Source organism: Pelophylax lessonae, assembly GCF_965119305.1.
Source record: "Pelophylax lessonae genome assembly, chromosome: 11".
Classification (NCBI taxonomy): Eukaryota; Metazoa; Chordata; class Amphibia; order Anura; family Ranidae; genus Pelophylax; species Pelophylax lessonae.
Genome location: NC_138778.1, coordinates 178,993,415 through 179,017,804, shown reverse-complemented (window position 1 = coordinate 179,017,804; position 24,390 = coordinate 178,993,415). Strand labels below are relative to the sequence as shown.

General features: G+C 45.2%; 1 protein-coding gene across 1 annotated transcript in view; it reads left to right on the top strand.

The window, feature by feature from the left end:
• The window catches only part of MEIOC (meiosis specific with coiled-coil domain), a gene marked incomplete at both ends in the record, with an annotated part of 168,827 nt that extends 145,457 nt beyond the window's left edge, over window positions 1–23,370 (top strand). The window contains 2 exons of the mRNA XM_082272868.1: window positions 19,317–19,497; window positions 23,243–23,370. Coding sequence (XP_082128994.1) covers window positions 19,317–19,497; window positions 23,243–23,370 — 309 coding nt within the window. The remainder of the gene's footprint in view (window positions 1–19,316; window positions 19,498–23,242) is intronic.
• Between the last annotated feature and the right edge of the window lie 1,020 nt (window positions 23,371–24,390).

Below are 24,390 nucleotides of genomic sequence, written 5' to 3'. Positions count from 1 at the left end.
GTGTTAACATCTGCGGATGCTTCTTTTGGCCGCAAAGGTTTGCAGACTGCTGTTTGGAGGACTTGTCCTCCTTTTGAGGGTTTTTTTTTTTTTTTCTTTTTTCAAGTGAGCTTCAGTTGTTGACAGTTGAGCTCCAAGTTACCTGGTTTGCTATGTTTAGCCTTGGGGAAGTTTGTTTTTTCCGCTGTTCCCACCCCTCATGTTTGACACTGCTTTGGGACGTCCCTACGGTCAAGAAGATGAAGAGCTGTGTCCGTCAATGAACGAAAGCTAAAATGGGATTTTTGTCTCGCCATAAAATCCATTTCTCTGATGTCCATTGGACACAGCGCCCGCCCCTCTATGGAGTTGGGTTTTTGCCTTCTGACACAGCTTGTTACAAAACAGATTACCTATAGCAGGAAGTGGGAATATACCCCCAGGGACTGCCCCATAGGCGTGTTCAAGCCTTTTCTCTGCTTAGTGTCCTACTCCTGTAGGGGGCAGTATAACCCTACGGTCAAGAAGATGAAGAGCTTGTGTCAATGAACATCAGAGAAATGTATTTTATGGTAGGACAACAATCCCATTTCTCTTTTGTTCATTGACGGACACAGCTCCAAATCTTCTTGATCCTTAGTAGCACACTAGGCAGAAAAGTTTGGCTACGCCTATAGGACATTCACAGGGGGTATACTCCCACTTCCTGCTATATGTCTTCAGTTTTTTTCTGCCTAGTAAGACGTAAGGACCTAGTTCCTTGCTGGGATCTCTGGTCCTAGCATTTTGTCCTTTTTTAAACTGAATTTTTTCTTTTATTTTCTGTTCCTGTGAGAACTAAAATCAACTGCCGGACTGGGCGACGGTCTGGATATCCTTGATCCTTACGGTCTTTCCAATCTGGCAAGTGAGCGTGACCTGACCTTAGCTCCACACTAGGTTGGCCGCGACATATCCCCACTGGACGGGGGCTGGCGAGTTAAATGCCTCGCGAGGACGTATAGCCCTGGTCACACAACCTGAGTCGCAGCGTGCCTCTGGCCTGCAGCACCACTATTCCAAGATGGTGCGGTGGTCTGCCTGGAAAGGTGCCCACCCGGTTCCATGGTTTGGTCAGTAGTGTCCCCCCTTTCCCTTGATGGTCTTTTGGAGTGGACATGGGGCCCTCCTTGGGATGCCTGCTCCTGATGATGTCACATCAACGAAACGTGTAGAGCATCACCACTTCACTTCCGGGCCGTGGAACGAATGGTGTTCCGAAAGCATTGTCTTTCAAATTAGTGCGATCGCAATTTTGTTGCTTTGTGAGTATAATGCCTATTTTCAAATAAACTTTGTGAATCATACAGTATCACACAATCTGGATAACTTTCTTTCCATATATTTACGGTCTTTGAGGCAAGATTTCTCTGCATTGGGAACGTGGTTCTTATTCAGCTGGGCAAAGCTACAGTAACCATCTTTAAAACCAAGAAGTCTACTACCCTTTGTTTGGGGTTTGGTGATCTGGTGAGTGCGGTCCTGGGAGAGAGGGGGAACACGCGTTTTCATTCACGAATCACCATTGAAGACTGAATATCATCAATTTCACGGATATATTGCTTTTGGAATTTTACCTTATTTATTGTGCACATGGACACCCTTTTTTCACACTTAGTCACTTTATTAGGAATTTTTCAAGCTGATTAGTAATAATTTAGGAATTTGTTTCAACGCATATGTTTGTGGATCTCTTATTTTATTGTACACATGGGCAACTTTATTTGTTCTTGGTCACTTTTTTGGACATTTTTAATGGGAGTGAGTATTTATCCGTATCAATTTAAGCATTCGCTTTTTTATTTATTTATTCATTCATTCATTTATTGCACTATAGTATTCACAACCACTGGGATTCTTTAGCAATAGTGGAATATTTTTGCTCCAGGCAGCTCCATCTACCTCTTGTTTTGTTACTATATCCCTTATTGGGACTATATTGAGGTAGGCTGCAGCCAGGGATACATAGTAACCATAGCACGGATCTCCTATACAGATACTAAATGATATATTGCTTACACATGCTATAGGTATATGTGGAATGACACCCCAAAATGCATTCTGCTGCTTCTCCTGAGTACAGGGATACCACTTGTGTGAGACTTTTTGGGAGCCTAGCTGTGTACAGGACCCCCGAAAACCAATCACAGCCTTAAGGCTTTCCAATTGTTGATTTCACTCCTCACTACCTATTACAGTTTCGGAGGCAATGAAATGCCAAGATAGCACAACCCATGACCCCTTTTTGGAAAGTAGACACCCCAAGATATTTGCTAAGAGGCATGGTGCGTATTTTGCTGCTCATTTGTTTTAGGAAATAAAACTTTGTGACAAAGTGAGATCTGCAAAATACTCAATATGCCTCCCAGCAAACAGCTTAGGGTGTCAACTTTCTGGAAAGAGTTCATGGGGGGGGGGGGGGGGAGGTTTGTGCTATCTTGGCATTTCATGGCCTCTGAAACTGATATAGTGGGGAGTGAAATCAACAACTTACACCTTTAGCCTGAAGGCAGTGATTGGTTTTCTGGGTCCTGAGCAGAGACTGACAAAAAGTCTCACACATGGGATATCCCTATACTCAGGAGAAGCAGTAGAATGTATTTTGGGGTGTAAATCCACATCTACCCATGGCATGTGCGAGCAATATATAATTTCAGTGACAACTTTGTGTCATTTTTCAAACATCTGAAATGTACTGCCCTGCCATTTTAGCACTTCAAGAAATGAGATAGTGATAATGAGGCAGTCATAAAGTAAAAGCTGCATAAATTCCAGTATATACACCATAGTTTTCAGATGCTATAACTTTTGCGCAAACCAATAAATATACGCATGAGATTTTTTAAATCAGACATGTAGCTAAATACATTTTGACCAAAATTTATGACAAAAATTCCATTGGATTTTTTTTATAAGAAAAAGTAGAAAATGTAATATTTTTTTCAATTTTCTGTGTTTTTTTTGTTTATAACTGCAGAAGTGATCAAATACCACCAAAAGAAAGCTCTATTTGTGGGGGAAAAAGGACATACATTTTGATTAGAGTACAGCAATGCATGACTGCGCAATTACCAGTCACGCAGTGTCAAATTGCAAAAAAATGGCCTGGTCATAAGGGGGGGGGGGGGGGTGGTGATAAAACCTTCGGGTACAGAAGTGGTAAAGAAAAGTTTCAGGCATGTCTATATTATACATGGTTACATACTGTAATTGTGTATATACCATACCTGTCATCCCCCTGGAAGCTGGCACTCAAGTGGACATTGCTACTTCATTGACTTCCACTTGCATCTGGGTACCATGCCAAGCGGTTGCATGCCCGCTTACTGAGCACAGAAAGTTGGCCTCTCCCCACGGGTACCATTCAGAGAACCCTTTGCATTTTCTGAACAAATGCAAAGTTTTCTCTGATTGGAGAAGGCGAAGAGGCAGGGTGGTGACATCGTGCTTCACCTCATCCAATCAGAGCGCTTTGAAGTTATTCAGAAAATGCAAAGCATTCTCTGAATGGCACCATGCTAGGCGACCAACCTCCTGTGTTTACAATGCATCAGGCTGGACGCTCAACGCATGACCCCGGATGCAAGTGGTGTCTGCTTCAGTGATTTCCAGGGGCATTGAACAGTTAGACTAGACATAAAGGAATGTGAAACATTTAGCAAAATGCAGATTTCTCTTCCGTTCATTGACACACAGCTTTTTCACCATAGGGTTATGCTGTCCTCTACAGGAGTAGGACTAGGCAGACAGCACAAAAGCTTGGCTACGGCCCATGTCTTCCTCGGCTGGCATAATCCCTCTCTGCTTAGAGATGCTCAGCTTTTGATTTCATAGTTCAGGAGTAGGACCTAGTTTCCCTGCCGGGCCCTAGGTTCTTGCTTTTTTTTTTTTTTTTGTGTGTGTTTTTGGATTTCTTCCTGTTTTTTTTTCCTGTGGAGATCTTTTAGCAACTGCCGGGCTAAGCGACAGGCTGAACTATTACTGCCTGGCCAGCGAGCATGTGCAGACCATATCTCCATGCTCGGTCGGCCGTGACATAGTCCCAATGGACAGGGGCTGCCCTGCGAGATAAACGTCTTTGCAAGGTCGCATGCGACCGGTTCTAGCACTGAGACACAGCGTTCCTTCTGGCTAACAGCTCCCCTACTTCAGTGACAAGGAGGTTCCTGTCTTGAGAGTGTTACCGACATGCTTCGCTAGATCGGTAAGTAAGGTCCTTTCCTCTATTTCCCTGGATGCCCTGTGGGGCGCAGTTACTCTCTGGGCTGGTTGGTCCCTCCAGGGGTTTCTCTTCCCCCCACCCCCTTTCCCCTCTCTGGGTGGCAATGAGCTGGCTTACCTGCCCGTGCTCATGGGGGAGGTGGCTGGTGCCCAGGCTGTGGGTGCCCCTGGCCTTGATGCTTGCAGGTGTGCTGTTCCCCTGTTGCCCTCTGTGAGCTTGCTATGGGGTGAGTGGTCTTTGTATCCTCTTGGGACAGCTAGGGGAGGTGGGGCGAGTGGCCTGGTATCCATGGGTCTGAGTACTACACTGTCGGGCAAGCCCGAAAATTTAGGCTGCTGTATTGCGGGCTTCTAGCTGGACCGGGAAGCCACCTTTGTACCCCAGGACATTCGTCTCTCCTACGCTCCCCGGGCTGGTTGCCGGTTTCCTGCGGATCTTGCTCCTGGGGCCGGGCGACTGAAAAATGTAGGCTGTGGCTTTGCGGCCTACCGGGCCACACGGGCGAAAAATGTAGGCTGTTCCCTTCTGGTAGGGAGGCTCTGGGCGGGGGAGAATAGGGTCCCAATAGGCATGGTTAGCTGCTATGGTACATGTGCCTTTCCTAGTGGACACTGTGGGGGTAGCCTGTCTGCGGGTCCTTCACATCAGCGGCGAGTGGCCACCCTTAGGGAAGTCTGTTTGCAGGCTTCCTTGAGATGGCGTGCGTGGGGTCCTGTCAGGGGCCCCCCATTTTTTTGAGTGCTTCAGTCGGCGCCCCCTATGGGGGGGGGGCTTGAGTTACCGACATCCTGTGAGGGGTAAGGATGGCAATGGGCGTTGGCTTAGAAAATGCGCCCCGCCCTCTGTCTCATCAGATCCTGCATCTGGTTCGGTAGTTGATAGGTCCACCCTACGGGGTCTGAGTCCATGTTTCCCTGACCCATCAGACATGATGATTCTTCCATGGCTGCTGCGCCGCATAAAAATGCGCTGATGGATGCAATGACTTCATCCTTGCAGGAGCCATTTATGTTGGAGGATGCAGCTAAAGCTGCTGTGGACATATCTGTACCATCTGTCATAAGCCGTCCCGTGTGGTTATGGTGTTCTCTTACCCAGCTTATTTTGACAATTGTGTCTATAGGTGATGGGTGCATCTAACATGACCCATGTTGGTCCCAAGACGCTTTGCTGTCCAGTATCCCTTTGAGGAGTCCTTTCTGAGAAAGTGGACGGTCCCACCAGCGATGAGTTCCCCTATTTCCAGGTTGACTAAGGCAACCATGTTTCCAGTGGTAGTATCCCCGGCTTTTAGGAATCTGGCTGACAGGCAGGCAGGTTTACTATGACTGTTGCCTTATTATGGTCTGTTTTGGCCTCCGTTCTGTTGTCTCAGACACTGAAGGTGTGAGCAGTGCTTTTGCGTCTGTCCATGGGTGACAGCCAGTCCCCCCCCCCCCCCCCCCCCCGCCTATGGCGAACTGGCGGATCGGTTGGTCCAAGGTGTGCAGTTTGTCTCCGATGCATCTTTGGATTCGGTTCTCATGAGTCTCTATGCGATCTGTCTCGGCAATGGTGCTTAGGCGTTTTTTGTGGCTAAAGTGTTGGTCTGCAGATCAAACTTCCAAACAGGCCATAATTGAATTGCCTTTTCAGGGCGAATGCGTGTTTAGGGCTACCCTGGATGACATTAGGTGGTCTGATGGGGGGGGGGTTAAGAGTACCTTCCTTCCACAGTCTGGAAAGGGGAAGGTGCCCCGGCGGCGGCGTGGGACTTCCTTTTACGTTCATAAGAAGTCCCTTAGGGACTTTAAAAAAGGTTTCAAGCCCCTCAAAGCCTCTTTGGGAGGTTTCTAGCGGTCTTTGTCTGGCAGAGAGCAGGCTTCTCCAGACTTGCTGACAGGGTCCTTTTTGGCATGAAGGTTTACCCCCATTCATATCATTGGTTTCGGGGCTATGGACCTCCCGAGTCAGCGACCAGTGGGTCCACGAGGTGATTGTATCTGGTTCCAAATTTGAATTCCGTTCTCTTCCTCAGGATGGGCTCCTTCCTTCCTCTGTGCACCTGCCCCTGGATAGGCTGCAAGCTCTGTTGTGGGCAGGGCAGAACCTATCCCAGGGCGTGATCGTCCCGGTTTCAGTTTCGTCCACGTTTTCTGGGTTTTTTTTATTCATAACCTGTCATGGTTCCCAGGAAGGATGGAAGGTTTGTCAGATTCTGGATTCAGACCCTGAACAGGTTTATAAGGGTGCAATAATTCAGGCTGGAGTCCAGACGATGGTGGCGTCCCTGCATCATGGGGGTTCCCTGGCTTCTTTAGACGCCTACCCGCACATTCCAATTTGCACCTGGCATCAGCGTTTCTACTGCTTCACTGTGAGAAAGGAGCACTATCAATTTGTGGTGATACCCTTCTGTCTAGCCTCTGCTCCTCTGTACTTCATGAAAGTGTTGGCCCCGATCTTAGTGTTGCTGCGTCAGCGGGGGGGATTGCTGTGCTGGTGTACCTGGACGATCTCCGCGATCTCCTCTTGCGAGTAGTGTCTCCATCAGCTCTAATGGCTGATCTGGAAATTACTTTCCAGACTTTGCAGATCGGGTGGCTTCTGAATTTTCAGGATTTTTCCCTGGTTCCGACAAGGAGATTGGATTATTTGGGGCTGACTGGTGGGGTGGTGAATTTAGTGGGGTCCCTTCCTCTCTGCTACAGGTTGTGGGGTGCTCTGTTTGCTGGCTGGTGCTACCAGCATGGCAGGGGTGTCCCTTTGCAGTGCTAGACACTTTTTGTGGGGTCCTCCTCTTTATTGATGGAGTCTCTGAAGCAGGTTTCCCCACCTGACCTCCTCTGAGGATGCTGGTCCCTTGGGGTCCCAGCCATCCATTAATGCACTGACGGCGTACCAGAGTCCTTTGTTTCTCGGGTGGAGGTGCCTTTTGAGCGGCAAGCTAGCAAAAAGCACGCCACGGATCTGGCCCACCCTGCGGGTCTGCAGCCACAATCCCTGAATTATCAGATAGTGAGGATGATTCCTGCACACCTGTAGCTGCGCACAAGAAGGCGCTGGTGGATTAACTGATTGTATCTGTGTGTGAAAATTAAAAAATGGGGAATGCAGCTGAAGCTGCGGCGGAGGTGGCTGTCCCCTTTGGCACTCACAAGCCATCTCGTGCGGCAAAAGTGTTTCCTTATCCCTCCTATTTTGACAGATTTGTTGCAAAAGAGTTGGATCATTCAAAATGTCCCTTTGTGGTTTTGCGGTGAGGTGCCCCTTTGATGAGTCCATCTTCAAAAAGTGGACTGTTCAACCAGTTATGGACCTGGTTTCCAGGTTGAATAAGGCAAGAGGAGGCTGTGGCCCGCAATATGTTCACTGTTGCTGGTTCAGGGGTTAATCCAGTCTTAACCATTGCCCTGGTGTGTATGCACAGCTGCAAGAAAAAGTATGTGAACCCTTTGGAATGACATGGATTTCTGCACAAATTGGTTATAAAATGTGAACAATAGACAATCAATCTGCTTAAACTAATAACACACAAAGAATTAAATGTTGCCATGTTTTTATTGAACACACCATGTAAACATTCACAGTGCAGGTGGAAAATATGTGAACCCCTAGACCAGTGATGGCGAACCTTGGCACTCCAGATGTTTTGTAACTACATTTCCCATGATGCTCAACTAGAGTGCATGAGCATCATGGGAAATGTAGTTCCAAAACATATGGGGTGCCAAGGTTCGCCATCACTGCCCTAGACTAATGACATCTCCAAGAGCCAATTGGAGTGAGATGTCAGCCAACTGGAGTCCAATCAATGAGATGAGAGTGGAGGTGTTGGTTACAGCTGCCCTACCCTATAAAAAACACACACCAGTTCTGGGTTTGCTTTTCAGAAGAAGCATTGCCTGATGTGAATGATGCCTCGCACAAAAGAGCTCTCAGAAGACCTACGGTTAAGAATTTTGACTTGCATAAAGCTGGAAAGGGTTATAAAAGGATCTCCAAAAGCCTTGCTGTTTGTTCATCAGTCCACGGTAAGACAAATTCTCTATGAATGGAGAAAGTTCAGCACTGCTGCTACTCTCCCTAGGAGTGGCCGTCCTGTAAAGATGACTGCAAGAGCACAGCGCAGGCTGCACAATGAGGTGAAGAAGAATCCTAGAGTGTCAGCTAAAGACTTAAAAAAGTCACTGGCAAATGCTAACATCCCTTTTAGTGAATCTACAATACATAAAACACTAAACAAGAATGGATTTCATGGGAGGATACCACAGAGGAAGCCACTGCTGTCCAAACAAAACATTGCTTCACGTTTACAGTTTGCACAAGAGCACCTGGATGTTCCACAGCAGTACTGGCAAAATATTCTGTGGACAGATGAAACCAAAGTTGAGTTGTTTGGAAGAAATGCACAACACTGTGTGGTGAAAAAGTAACAGCACACCAACATCAAAACCTCATCCCCAACTGTGAAGTATGGTGGTTGGGGCATCATGGTTTGGGGCTGCTTTGCTGTGTCAGGGCCTGAACGGATTGCTATCATTGAAGGAAAAATGAATTCCCAAGTTTATCAATACATTTTGCAGGAGAACTTAAGGCCCATCTGTCTACCAGTTGAAGCTCAACAGAAGATGGGTGTTGCAACAGGACAATGACCCAAAGCATAGAAGTAAATCAACAGAATGGCTTAAACAGAAGAAAATACGCCTTCTGAAGTGGCCCGGTCAGAGTTCTGACCTCAACCCGATTTGAGATGCTGTGGCATGACCAAGAAAGCGATTCACACCAGACATCCCAAGAATATTGCTAAACTGAAACAGTTCTGTAAAGAGGAATGGTCAATAATTACTCCTGACTGTTGTGCACGTCTGATCTGCAACTACAGGAAAGGTTTGGTTGAAGTTATTGCTAACAAAGGAGGTTCAAATAGTTATTAAATCCAAGGGTTCACATACTTTTTTTCCCCCTGCACTGTGAATGTTTAGATGGTGTGTTCAATAAAAACATGGCAACATTTCATGCTTTGTGTGTTATTAGTTTATGCAGACTGTGATTGTCTATTGTTGTGACTTAGATGATGATGATGATCAGATCACATTTTATGACCAATTTGTGCAGAAATCCATATCATTCCAAAGGGTTCACATACTTTTTCTTGCAGCTGTATGCATTAGAGATCAACCAATTATCGTCAATGCCGATATATTGAGGGGCCGATATGCACTTTCCCCGATATATCGGAATCGCTTTTGGATTTACTGATATTGCCGATATTCGTGACGTCACTACGTATGTTGCGCCTCTGCGCACTGGACAGCTCTTAGGCCGCCTCCCTCTGCCTCCTTACAGTGTCTTTTACCCTCCGCTGCCACACTGGAGTCTGCATGCGGCACAGGTGGACGATCGGGACAGAGTTCTTCTACATCTACAGTAGTGAGTGCAGTGACCAACAGTCTGACACGTTCTGTATTCTGTTCCATGTTAATTGATAAGAGACCAACAAACACACTCTCTGACACACGTTCTGTATCTGTTCTGTAACACAGCTGCCGCGGCCACCCACCCACAGCTGCCCGGTGCCAGACAGCAAACCCAGTCCCACACAGTCCACAGTGTAGTGTGCCAGCCAGCCACAGGCCCTGCTTGAGTCCTCCTCCTGACTGTACCAGCTCTCCAGCCACAGGCCTGTACGTGCCATGCCAGCCACCACACAGGGTGCCAGCCAGCCATAAAAGGGTGCCTACCAGCCACAAAAGGGTGCAAGCCAGCCACCCACCACAGGGTGCCAGCCAGCAACTACAGGGTGCCAGGCAGCCACCCACCCACCACATGGTGCCAGCCACACACCCACCACACGGTGCCAGCCAGCCACCACAGGGTGCCAGCCATTTTGTGTAAGCCTAAATTAGTGTCTGACTCTGACTGACTTTCTTGTTTCAACGGAGATGGATGGAGATAGAAAAATTAAGTGTGGTCTGGGAGTATTTCTCGTCTCCATCGCCAGGAAAATCAGTAGCACTTTGCAACACATGCAAAAACAATGTGAGCATGGGATCAATAACTGCAAAAACCAAAAATACTTCTAATCTTTAGGCCCATCTAAGAGTTCATCATCTTGAATTGTATAATGCAGCACAGAAAAAACAAAATGAATCACAATGTGAATCATCCCTATCCCAGGCAACAATAACAACAGATAGGTTTCAGAAAAAATACAGGTGGCTAAAATCTGATGGAAGATCACAACTGCTGGACTGAGTAATTACTGAGATGATGGTCACTGTTAACCAGCCATTTACAATAGTGTCTGACTCTGGATTTAAGCAGTTGATGTCCATAGTTGAGCCAAGATACACACTGAAGAGTGACAAGTTTTATCGAACTGAAATGCTGCAAAAGTTAAGACTATGCTGCAACCAGAGAATGCTGGCAACTCTCATTCACGACGGACTGCTGGTCAGGACAAACAGAATCACTAATGAGTTTTACATGCCACTACATTGACAGCGGATGGACAAGAAGGCATTTGGTGTTGAATACAAAAGTGATGCAAGGATCCCACAGTGGGGAGTACATTAAAGAAAAGGCATGCTAGAACAATGGGGAATCAGCAAAGACCGAGTGATGCTTGTGCTGCGAGACAGTGAAGCGAACCTGGTTAAAGGTATGAGACTTGCTGAAGTGTCAAACCTCAGTTGCATGGCACACACCCTCCAACTGGTGGTAAATGATGGTCTGTCACACCAGAAAGCTTTGCTGGACATTATTACCATGCTGAAGTAGTGCGCAAGCCATTTCCACCATTCTGTTCTTGGCAAGCAGCGACTGAGGTGCATTCAGGAAGATCTTGGCCTACCCAAAAACAACCTGATACAGGCTGTTCCAACATGATGGAACTCAACGCTACACATGTTACAGAGGATGCTGGAGCAGAAGCGAGCTCACTATATATTCTGGTGAATATGGACTTGGAGGACATTCTTGCCTTACTGCAGATCAGTGGGGCATAGTAGCCAACATTATAGAGATGCTCGTACCCATTGAGGAAGTGACACTGGAGGTGAATCATTACGACTCATCTGTTTCCTCTGTGATCCCATGTGTGAGGGTCCTGAAAATGCTTCTTCAACAAAACGAAGGACCCAACACACGTGGCATCAAAGCATGTAGTCAGGCCATGAGGGACAGCCTCGTCAAAAGGTTTGAGAAGCACGAAGAGACAAGAAGAGAAGGTTTCTGATGTGGAAGAGCAGGATGCAGGAGAAAAATGTCCCAAAAGAAAACAGACAAGAGAAAATTCATTGTGGTCAAATAGATGCAATGTTCAGCGTTTTTATTGGAGCCTCATGCAGAGGATTCCTCAGAATCAGCAATAATGAGCCTGGATGATGAACTTCATCTCTATTTGAAGGAACCAGTAGTTGACAGAAGAAGTGATCCTCTTCAGTGGTGGAAACAAAATGAGGCACGCTACAAAAGACTTGCTTCTCATGCTAGAAGATAACTTTCTGCTCCTCCTTCCTCAGTACCAAGTGAGCGTGTTTTTAGTGAAGTGGCAGCGATTTATGAAGAGAAAAAAAAGCCGTTTAACTGGTGAACATGCTGAAATGTTATGCTTTCTGCACTATAATATTGTTCTACTTAACTGGGAGTATTGATTTGAAAGTGTAGCTAGTCTATAGTAGTGTCTGTCCACCAGTCCACTGAGTCTGTCCAATCCACTGTCTAGCTTGTGTCTATTTTTTTTTTCTAACAGTTTTGCACTGACTGTGCTGCGCTGCAGTCAGTGCAAAAGTGATAGAAAAAAAAAATAGACATAGTGGATTGGAGTCAGTGCCAGTGGACTACTGCTGCAGTAGAACGCCACTCGCTGCAATTTTAAATCACTACTGCAGTAGTGATTTAAAATGATTCCAGTGAGTGCCCTACTGCAGCGGTAGTACACGGTCTAATCCACTGTGTAGCTGTTGCCTTGCTTTTCTTCTAGCAGTATTGCACTGACTGCAGTAGTTGCAGTGAGTCCCATACTGCAGTGAGTCCTTCACTGACTCCAGTCCAATCCATTGTAACATGTGTAGCTGTTGCCTTGCTCTTTTTATAGCAGTTGTGCAGTGTATATGTGTATTTTATTTTGTAGCTGTTGTTGCCTAGTTTTTTCCTAGCAGTTTTGCGCTGACTGCACTGCAGTAGTGAATTACATTTTTTTTTTTTTTGCAAATTTTTTCTTCATTTTCAGTTCAGAGAGAAAACAGAACAGATGCATAGGTGTAAACAAAAAAAATGCAGTGAATAAACAAATGTAAGGAGTACAGAACAGCACATACATGGCAACAAGATGGTGTCACTAGCTAGTAGTAATCATTATGGCATCAAATAAACATAAAACAGCCAACAATAACACCCCGAAAGGTAAAGTATGACCAGGCATATCATGACCATCAGAGAGAAAAAAAAAAATGGCAGCAGAAATCACAGCCATAAACCACAGCATCAGTAGTATATAGTACTCCGTCACTAACCCGTGCATCTCCCTCCCCTCTCCCCGAGCAACTCAGTGAGAAGCGAGGTAATGGAGAAATAGAAGGGAAAGGCAATAGAGAGAGAAGAGATACAAGGTGAGATAGCCAGAAAGGACAAAAGGAGAGAGAAGAAGAAAAAAAAAGGGGGGGGGGAAGAAAAAAGGGGGGAATACGGAATGGAGAGGGAGGATAGAGTATGCTATGCAGAGTCCAGTTCAACCCCTGTCTGGAGCGGAGCTCAAAAGATTCTTCCCCTTGTCCGACAGGATAAACAGATACCAAATCGTCCAGAATTAAAATTTTTATATTGCAGTGAGTGAGTCCACTTCTGGAGAACTTTATTATACATTAATGCACAATCAGATGATGTGAAATGCTAATGTCCAACTCCTTGCAATTGAAGTTTTTCTATCAGTTTCTATGCAGTTAAGGTGTGAAGAACGAGCACTTAATGTTAAAAATGTTAATAAAGATTAACATGTTTAAGAGATTTGTGTCGAAATTTGTGTTTTTTTTGGGGGAAAATTTTACGTGTGTGAAAATATCAGCCAATACCGACATGCGATCGGCGAAAAAACGATATCACTAGTATGTGTGTGTATGTATGTGTGTGTGTGTGTATATATATATATATATATGTGTGTGTGTGTGTGTGTGTGTGTGTATATATATATATTTATATATATATATATATATATATATATATATATATATATATCTCTGACTCTCACCATCCCCGTTGTACACTTGATAAAGGAGCGCGCCTGCTCGGAAATGCGTTGTGTCAAGTCTAGATCCCTGGTGACGTCTCACGCCTCTCCTCACGCGGCGTTCCATTCTGCGGCTCAACCCGAAACTGATAGGAGGCTGCCGGCATCTCTTCCCACCAGACCGTGGTCTCTGTTCACGGTCCCAAAGAAAGAGGGCAAGGTAGGTCAGATTCTGGACCTCAAGGCCCTGAACTGCTTTGTGGGTACAGAAGTTCAGAATGGAGTCCATTTGCACGGTGGTGGCATCCCTACATCAGGGGGATTTTCTCACCTCTATCAACATCAAGGATGCTTGCCTGCACATTCCAATGTGTGCCCGACACCAGCGCTTCCTCCGGTTTGTTGTGGTAGAGGAGTGCGATCAGTTTATTGCATTACCCTTTGGTCTCGCCTCCGCTCCGCTGGTCTTCACAAAGGTGTTGGCCCCGGTTCTGGCGTTGCTACGTCAGCAGGAGATTGGGGTACTGGGCTATCTGGACGACCTCCTATAGCGAGCAGAGTCCTCCGCTGCCCTGATGGACGACATGGAGATCACTATACAGACCTTACTCTGCTCTGATTCCATCAAGAAAATTTGATTATCTGGGTCTGACTTTGGATTCAGCTCTAGCCAGAGTGTTCCTTTCTCTGGACGAACTCCAGAAGTTGCATGCTGCAATTTATCACCGGCTGTTTAGCAGATGGTCATCCCTCCGGACTTGCATGCGGGTGCTGGGCCTGATGGTATCTACCTTCGAGGCAGTTCAGTTTGCACAGTTCCATATGAGGTCTCTTCAAAGGGAGATCCTGGTAAAATGGGACAAGTGTCTGAAGTCTCCAGACAACCAGATGCGGCTGAGCCGGGAAACCAAGGGGTCTCTGGTTTGGTGGCTTCGCTCTTCGACGGGGCAAATCCTTTTCTCCTTGTATTGTATAGTGATCCCCACGGATGCCAGTCTGTCCGGGTGAGGAGTTGTCCTGGGCCTGAGTTCTGCTCAGGGTATTTGGACTGCCGATAAAGGTCTTGGAACTCTGGGCGATAAGGCTGTGCCTGGATCGTTCGACAGATCGACTGGGGGCTTCCTGTGCGGATTCAGTCGGACAATGCTACAGCGGTGGCTTATGTCAATCACCAGGGTGGAACAAAGTTTATTGGTGGCCCTGTAAGTAGCTGGCATTCTCGGGTGGGCAGAACGCTTCGTTCCGGCCCTCTCTGCCGTACACATTCCAGGAGTGGAAAACTGGCAGGCAGACTATCTGTCGGCAGGTGTTGGACCAGGGGGAGTGGTCCCTTCACCCAGACATGTTTCGATATGTGTCCAGTGGGGCACCCCCGAGGTGGATCAGTTGGTTTCCTGGCTCAACAGAAAGGTACCAAGGTTTGTGGCAACATCACAGGACCCTCTGGTGGACACCACATATGCTCTTGTGGCCCTGTGGGGCCAGTATCGTCAGCTTTACGCCTTCCCTCTCAAGTTTCTGCCGCAGCTCTTGCGTAGAATCGAGGCCGTGGGGATTCCGATCATTCTAGTGGCCCAGATTGGCCTCGTCTGTCTTAGTAGGCTGACCTGGTGCAGCTGGTTGCCAACATCCCTTGGAGACTGCCTCTCAGGGAGGATCTCTTGTTCCAAGGGCCAGTCTTCCACCCTGCTTTACAACCACTGGCTTTGACGGCCTGGCTGTTGAAACCTAGGTGCTGAAGGATAGAAGTTTGCCTGGGTCAGTGATCCCGACACTTCTAAAGGCTAGAAAGTCTACCCTTAGGAAGATCTACCATTGTACGTGGAAAGCGTACATTTCATGGCGTGAGTCGATTGGTATTCACCCTCATTCTTTTTCAGTGGCTTGGATTTTGACCTTCCTTTAACAGGGTGTTTAGAAGAAATTGGCCTTGAGGGCCAGGTGTCGGCCTTGGTGGTCTTTCAGTGACCCTTGGCCACACATTCTGTGTACCTTTTTGTTCAAGGGGTCTGAAATATGACTCCACCGGTGCAGTTCTTTTACCGCTGTGGTATCTGAACTTGGTGCTTTCAGTTCTCTAAAACAGTGGTCCTCAACTCCGGTCCTCGGGGCCCACTAACAGGCCAGATTTTAAGTATTACCTTGGGGAGATGCAGACTAGAATACTGCAATCACTGAGCAGCAAATGAGATCACCTGTGATGTAATTTAGTTATCTTGCAAACCTGGCCTGTTAGTGGGCCCTGAGGACCGGAGTTGAGGACCACTGCTCTAGAAGATTCCCTTTGAGAGTATTCGGGTGATTCCCCTGCTAACGCTGTCCCAGAAGGTGGCCTATTTTGTGGCGATCACCTCTGCTCGCAGCACGTTGGAACTGGCGGCGTTATCTTGTCCTATTCTCTTCTTGATGGGCAACAAAGATAAGGTGGTTCTTCGCCCATGTCTGTCATTCCTTCCTTAGGTAGTCTCTGATTTCCATTTGAATGAAGACATTGTGTTGCCTTCCCTGTGTCCCAGGCCCAAACATCCTAAGGAATTTGTATTCCATGCTCTGGATGTGGTTCGGGTGTATCTGGCAGCTGCAGAGTCTTTTCGGATGTCAGACTCACTTTTTGTGATCACGGGCAGCCTAAGAAAAGGGACTGCCCCAAGAAGACTTCATGTGACGAAACCGGTAGGCGTGGCTTACAGGACGCTGAGACAGCACTACATCAGGGATGTATGAAGGAGACTAACTGCTTCATACATCCCTGCCCACGGACGGCCAGTAGATTAAACTTACACAACGCAGATCCCTAGTGTCTGGCAGACACCACCCTTGTGAGTGCTTTGGAACTTATCTTTTATAAATAAAAATGGTTTAATTAAGCAGTATAATGCTATGTGTGGCATCCCTCTATGTGGTTCCACTAATTATAACCCGAGCTGTTGTGATCAAGGAGAGAGAAGTTCAAGGAGTATTTAAGTGTGAACAAGGCTTAATTGCTGGTTTATAATTTTACCAGCAATACATCTGGTGAGTTTACCCAGGCATATTGTTTACTGTGGTGAAAGGACCCTCACTAACGCACTGCAAGCACTTTGGAATTTATTTATCAGCACTATTGACACTTTTCTGCACGGGAGGATTACAACAAGAACTTTATTCAATTGACTTTATTTATAATTGTTTGATATTACTAATTTTGAGAACTAATTTCTTTGTATTCTATTAGCAATTCTTGTATTTTTTTTATTTTTATTTTTTCATTTTTTCCTTTTGTTTGCACCTGCACGTTTGCACACAAAAGGTATTTTTGTGATATAATCAGTTTACTGTATAATTGGCTAATTTTGGGCTTATGAATATTATTGTTTATAGGTATACACTACTGAACTGAAGCACTAGCACGTTTAGTTGGCACACACACACACACACACACACACACACACACACACACACACACACCAGCACTTTATTCTCAGGTGCTTACAAGCATATATGATTGCACTGAAGCACTAGCACTTACTACCAGTATATATTTGCATTGGCACTTTTTGTCTCATAATTAATTTTACAACCGCCTTATATGTATCTACAATCACCACTTTACAAACATTTTATTTCTCATTATCAAAAAAATTTTTCACAGAATTTGCGCCTAATTTATTTTCCTTTATAGGCTAAGAAAAGGGCTGTCTACTGCTTCTGCGACCATATCCAGATGTATCAGGCAGACGGTGACTCAGGCCTTTTCGATCGGGGTCGGGTTTCTCCTTTCCCTGTCATGGCGCAATCTACTCAGTGCTTCTTGGTCCTTTGTCCTAAGGCGGCCACCTGGTCGTCGCTGAACACTTTCACTAAATTCTTTGAAATGGATGTGTTGACATCTGTGGATGCTTCCATTTGGGTGCAAAGTTGTGTAGGCTGCTGTTTAGAGAGCCTGTTCCCTCTTTGTGTGTGTATTGTTCAGGTTGGGCTCCAATTTTTTTTTTTTTTTTTTTTTTTTTTTTTTTGAGCTCTTGTTTACCTGGTTGACTATTTAGCCTTGGGACTTTTTTTTTTTTTTTTGTCCTATCCCTCATGTTTGGCACTGCTTGGGGACATCCCAATGGTTCAGAATCCTGGAGAGTTGTCTGTCAATGAACAAAAGAGAAATTGGGAGACTGGGAGTCAATGAACTCAGAAGTGGATTTTACGCTAAGTCAAAAATCCATTTTATCATAGCTTGTAGAAAGAATGCCTAATTTTAAAGCGGAGTTCCGGCCTCGGAAACTCTTGTTCACTAAAAATACCCCCGGGACAGTCGGGGCTAGTGCATTCCACAATGGATAGCCTCTGAACTGTCCCAGGTCGCACTTACCTTTTTAGAAGAAATGCTTACCTTGAAAATTTCTTCTCCAGCGCTGCCATCTCAGGTGTGGGCAGCTGAAGCCAGCACATCCTCTTCAGCGTCCTCTTCAGTCCCATAATGCCCTGCACCGGCCCCGCTCCTCACTTCAGGGGAAGGGGCGTCATCCCCGCACAGCTTCTGGGCATGCCAAGAAGCTGTTTAGCAGGGAATGACGCGCCTGCATCGGAACTGACGAGCAGGGCCGGTGAAGGCACATTGATTCCTGCGGCCGCAGAGGGAGGAAGTGGAAGAAAGATAAGTATATTTTCTTCAATATCAAGGTAAGTAATTAAAAAAATAAATCGGGACTATCCATTTGTTTTTTAGGTGACACTGAGCAAGCGGATGGCCCAAAGTGGATTTTGAGGCCGGAACTCCGCTTTAAAAACTGTCAGTTTGCCCATTTTATGTAAAAATGACAGTGTCAGCACACCCCCCCCCCCAAATGCAGTTATTCTTGCTGAGCCCCCCTCCATCTCCCCACACTGCTGGAGACTTCATTATTGAAGCAGGACTTCTGGGTATAGGGGAGCATGTAATCCTCCCTTTGGGACCGTGCTTGTGCCGTGTGGCCAATCACCAGACCCAAACTTTGACATGATGCCATAATGGGTAAAATACCGGTGTCTCTATAATTGTATTTTCTTTCTTAATTTTCTGTCTTGCCCATTGCGGGGCCCAGGAAGTCTTTCAAAATTATTTCATACTGCTGCTTACATGAGGATTGGACACTGAGAAAAAAAGAAAAATGTAGGCCTGCCCAGGACAACTCCCACTACTACCTGCAGGCCTTTTTTGCTAGTGTCTAAGGAGGATGGACAATTTTTTCTTCAGCTCTGCTAGTTAGACTAAAGCAGGTCATAGATTATGTGATTTTCTTTCTTGCTGCAGGGACTTTGATCAATCTATGGCTGGCTTATTTTTTTTTTTTGCTAGAACCTCTTTTTGACCTAGGATAGTTTCCGATCTTTTCAACCAGGACATCATCCTTCAGCCCCTATGTTCAGCTCCAGTCTTAGGTTTAGGATGTGAGTCTTTAGCTGACCATGAACTATTTGAAATTCTGCCGGCTCAGCATTGACCCACCAAATTTCAATCAGTGTGTGTTCGTTCCTGCTCAACAGGAGTCGATCATTTAATTTGATCGACTTCAGTTGGAGGGACATGTTGAAAAATGTTTATTGACCAGAAGCTGCAGATGATGATCCATGTATTCTGAGTGCGATGGGTCATGCTGTCAGAATACAATGTTTTGGGGGGTTCTTTAATCACATTGTGTGGATGGCTGAATCTGCTAATTCTTCTTTTTTTTTTTTTTTTTTTTTTTTTTTTTTACTGTTGGCCAGCTCAAATCTTTCAGCTGTCTCTCCTTTTTGGTTATTATTCTGTGTGGATCAGGTTACTATTGGTTATTCTAGTTCACTTTTACCCTTTATTGCAATCTAAGGCTAACCCAGCTTGGTGAAATTCATCTTATGTTGTGCAATGTTTACAAGGTGGTGACCCTGGTGGGTAAAATGGAGCGCTACTGCAGTATGCCATTTCACGTCAACGTTTCTACTGCTCTTGATCGCTACCTGGAGACAATTCACATTGTTCAAGCCCGACGCAGGGAGGAGATGATGAACACTTCAGGACGCCAAAAGCATAAAAGAGTTCACACACAGGATGACAGAGGTAGAGACCGCTCTGAACCAAAACGTGTATATGTATTAGTCTATCATAGAATACAGCATTTATAAGAGAAAATTCCAGTCAGAATAAAAAACAGGCAATCACGTAAAATAACTATTTAGGTATATGTTTAGTTTTTCTGATTGTAAACCGCAGCAGTATCTACACGCAGAAAGATACACATTAGAAATGTACTTAATTTAAAGTAGAGCTAAACCTAATCATATAAATCTCCTATAATCCTTACTATGTACATGTGATTTCAAAAGTAATTGATCATTCATTGAGGGACACAGGATGTCAGATACTGTTGAATTATACTGCTGCCTACAGGAGGATTGGACACAGTCAAACAAAACATCTGTAGGCCAGCACAGGATCACCTCTCCTTTACCCAGCATGGCTCAGTTTTTTGCTAGAGCCCTAGGAGGATGGATGTCTTTCTTGTTCATTGAGGGACACAGCAGTTCAGATCTAGTTGGTTTATGCTTTTGCCTTAGTCTAACTAGTCTAACTAGATGGACCTTTTTGTCTTTTTTTTTTTCCTGGTACATATTCATTGAGGTATATTCCCATGCAGGGGATATAAACACGTATCTGTAAATGTAAAATCTCAAAATACAATGAACTTCTGGCCGGGGTTAACACAGGGTGCCTGGGTCCAGGGGCTGGGATGGGTATAGGGAGGAAACGAGCCCACTAAAAAAAGGGGGACGAACAAAACTTAAACCAAACACACAAACCTCAAAAAAGAGGACGGAAGCATGGTCACAGAGGAAGAGCGGAGAAGAGAAAAGAGGACAGAGTTCACTCAGGCTGGGGATTGGAAGACATTAGGTGACAAGGCCCAAGCTGGTCGGGTGCAAAGTTGGAAGAGCATAAGACCACCAGGGGGTCCACACCTTAAGTGACGCAGTGCTAACTTGAGTATATGAAAGACCGCTGTTGACCTATACTGGATTCTATCCTCAGGAATATCACAGGAGGCCAGAGTTTACACCTGCCTCGGTGTAAGAAGCCCAGGGACAGATGAGGGGGGGGGGGGGGGGAGTCGCATCTTTCTCCTTCATGTACTTCTAGAGTAGACATGCCCAGACCCCTAAGCCTGATTCTCAGGCATTCCCATAAGAATGGAAATAAGAAGCCTGCGAAGTCCTCAGAAAAAGCTTTTAGCATTACAATGCACTCCTACTTCCACCAAGCTGTTAATTCTCACTGGTCTTTGGGTAGTTTTCCCTTTGGGCATTCAAGTGCAGAGAAAAGTCCTTTGAGTTCTCAGGGATAACCCTGTACACCAAGCTCTGTCTTCAGGTACTCATCCTTCTCTCTTCTGTGTCACCGCACAGACTTATAGACCTCCCACTTTCGTTCTCCTCTGCCTAGAAGCTATGGCCCTAGTTCTTGTCAGTTGACCTCTTGGTAAGTGTCCTACCTGAATCATCTCCCTCTCCCTTTAGTAAAACATCTACCATCAGGGCATGCAAGGGAACTAGTACCTGGTACCCTACAGTGTCAACCCTCTCCTTCTCTAGAAGGAAACTCTGACCTGCCTGGTCAGCAGGGACCTACTTTTGGGGTCCTTCATGCTAGCAGGATTTTAAACCTCAGTGCCACCCTTGCACTACTGGTATTTCTCAGAGTTTGGGTTCCTATGTCTCTCCTGGAGCCTTTTTGTGGCATCCTAATTGTGGAATACTCTGACTTTCTGTCAAGAGAGCAGTCAGTTTAGGCTCAGGAAAATCACTCTTTAAGGGGCCATACGCATGCAAGATCCAGCTCAATCTCTCACACATGCCCTTAAAGCCAAACTCCTGGAATTCAGTTCTTCCCAACTGGTGATTTTTGGACATGGAGGAGATATCCATGCACCAAGGTACATCTTGGGGAATCTCGAGGAATGGAGTTCGCGTTTAATCTATGGCCTTAGGCATCAGATTGATTCTCTGGGTCTTCCCTCCCTGGCCATGTTGGCAGTTTCCCCAATATGACCAAGGGTTCAGTCCCATTTGGTGTAACATTGGTCCTTCAAGAAACAGAATTGGCTGCTTTATCTTGTATTACGGCCTCACTATTAGGATACTATGGCACTTTACAAAAAAGTGCATGCAGGCTCGGTTAGGAGCCAAAATGATTCTGTAGGACGCATTTGCTTTAAAATGTGTAAGGCCATCTAAGTAAGGGTAGGATGGAATCTCTGTAAATGTTTTAATGGGACCATTGCCCTTGATACAGATCCTGTCTGGAAAAATCATTGTTTCCATGACAATAAGCGAGGCAAATCTCTCTTCCTTTTTTAAAGTTCATTTTTTTTTTTTTTAAGAACACGGGTTCCAATCTTCCCCCTACTCTAAATGAACAAATGGATCCCCTAATAGGGCAGTATCATCAGCGTCTGAGTGGGAGTCTGGGGAGGTAGTAGGGGTGGCAGCCGCAGTGGATGCGGAGCGTGCAGCAGACTTTCTGAAGAACTTTTGTGCAGGTTCTCTGTATGTCTCCTTCTGGGAGACACGATGCGGCTGGGCGCCATCTTGGGCCTGCAGCTCGGGAGCCTGCCATGCGTTCGTCTGCCGTTTGGCCATGGGTCAGCGGGAATGTAGGACTCACCGATACGCCTGGGCAAGCTGGGGATCACAGGGCTGCCGTGGCCGGTAAAATCTCAGTCGGATCGGGTGTCTGCAGGATGGGTAGACAGGATAGTTGGCGGAGCGAGTGTCTCACACGTCCGGTTACATCCGCTGCTCGGCCACGCCCCCCCCCCCCAACAAACATAGATAATTAATAATTTGCAAACTTGTCAATTTATGTTTTGCTGGGCCTCCCTCATATAGAATAACACTGATGGTATAAAAAAGCAAGCTGGATAGTTTTACAAAGTTTTAAACCCAAATGACTTGCATATTAGGAACATCTAAGCCTACTAAGTTCATGTACAGGCACTCAAGTGGGAAATCTTTAACTGACATAATGACAAAGCTTTCCCCATTGCATGCATTTATAACCTGCACCAATGCATTTCTTGTGAGCTTATATCAAATGTACTGTGAGATGTTTATTGGTAGTGTCGTGATGTCTCCCAGCAGGCTGTAAGCTACAGAAGGGGACACCAAATGACCTAGTGTCTGTAAAAGTCACATAAGTCGTATGTAACAAAGCAGCTGTATGCCAGTAGTATAACACTTGATGGATTACAGTTCTGCTGCCTTTCAGATTTACTGTGGAAAAATAAAAGTAAAGTGCGCTATCCTAAAACTACTTCGTTAAATTCACAAGTAAGATTTTCATGTTGGATTTTAAACCACTATTTTTTTTCACAATACCATTTTTGTAAATTTTTTGTTCACACACATTCATTGACTTTATTTGATTATATCTATGTAGTTTTAGGATAGCACACTTTACTTATAGTTCCTGAATATTGGAATAATTGACAGTAAAAAAATAAAAGTGCAGCAATCCCCATCCTTGATCAGCGCATCTTGACCAATTTTAAATACCTTCAGATTTACTGGTTCTGATAAATCACTGGAATTTTTAGGTCATGCTGTTCCAGATTTTACCATTGGATAGCATGGCTGATGAAATCTAGTCTGGGACACACACACCATTGCATTTTACTACATGGATGTTCTGTGTTTGGATATCATTCCAATGTTGGCAGGTTTTATCTGTAAAATCTGAGTAGTATTATAAATGTATTAAGGTTTGTATTTATATAAGGAACATTTTCTGCTTCTGTTTCCTATCTCAGATGTCTCTGCCCTTGCCAACTCAATCAGGGAAATGACTGTGGCAACTCGAAAACTGCGCACGGTGCTTTGGTGTGCTCTTCAGACGGCACTGGCCTTCCACACTGTGCAGGCCCATGATAAAGGCTAAAGACGGATTTCCCTCGATACAGTACTCACATTTTATCAAGATGAACTTATGAAATGATTTTCTGTTAAGTCTAGTTTTTTTTTTTTTTTTTTCAGGAGCTTTTGAAGAGAATTACTGATGTTCCTTTTGCAGAAATTATTAGTATGTTTAAAAGAAACCGCCAGGCGTTTAGTCCTCATATGTTTTTAGATTAACTTTAATTAACATTGTAAGAAAGAGAATACTGTACTATAAAGCAGACCTGCATTTGGCTCCTTCAGAATGGAGCAACTGCTTTGCTTTAAGGTAGTCCTCCTCCAGAAGCTTATGCTTAACCTTTTCTTCATTTCCCCTCCAAAACCAAAGCAGTCCCTCCATATGACATTATTTGGCCAATTAGTCTTATTGAGAGCTAATAGACTTGTGTAGGAATTTTTACCCCGGCCAGCAGGAGAGATGCAGGGGTGAAAGAAAGGTAAGTTCATGCTGCTGGCGAGAGAGGAAATAAATGTGAACCTGTTGCTTTTCTGCTTTTGGAAGTTCACTTCAAGGCTTCATGCACACTGCATGTTTTTAATCTGGCTGTTTGGAAGCAGGAAAAAGTTAGATGCCCCTAACACCCCTGCATGTTAGCCTGCGTGTCCATGTACACATAGGTGTTTAGAGGCAGAAAATAACCCACAGCCTATGCGTCCAGGAGCAGCTGTGTTTTAAAAGAAAAAATGCATTCTTAATAAATTATTATTCTGGCTAATGAAATGAATTAAAGCCCAAGCATTTGATGCGCCTAAGTGCATTTTTCTGGCTAATGAAATTAATTGAAGCCCAAGCATTTGATGCGCCAAAATTCATTTTTCTGCCAAAGCGCTGCTGCCAGGAGGAAAGGCATCTGTGTGCCCGAGGCCTAAGGCCTTAAGTTGCTTTTTAATTTGTTTTAAAGTCTGTATTGATGGAAAATATGCTTTAATGCTTTGGGAGTATCTTCGTATTCCAGAGATCATTGTGGATGGTGCACAGAACAATCTAACAAACGTGTAGAAA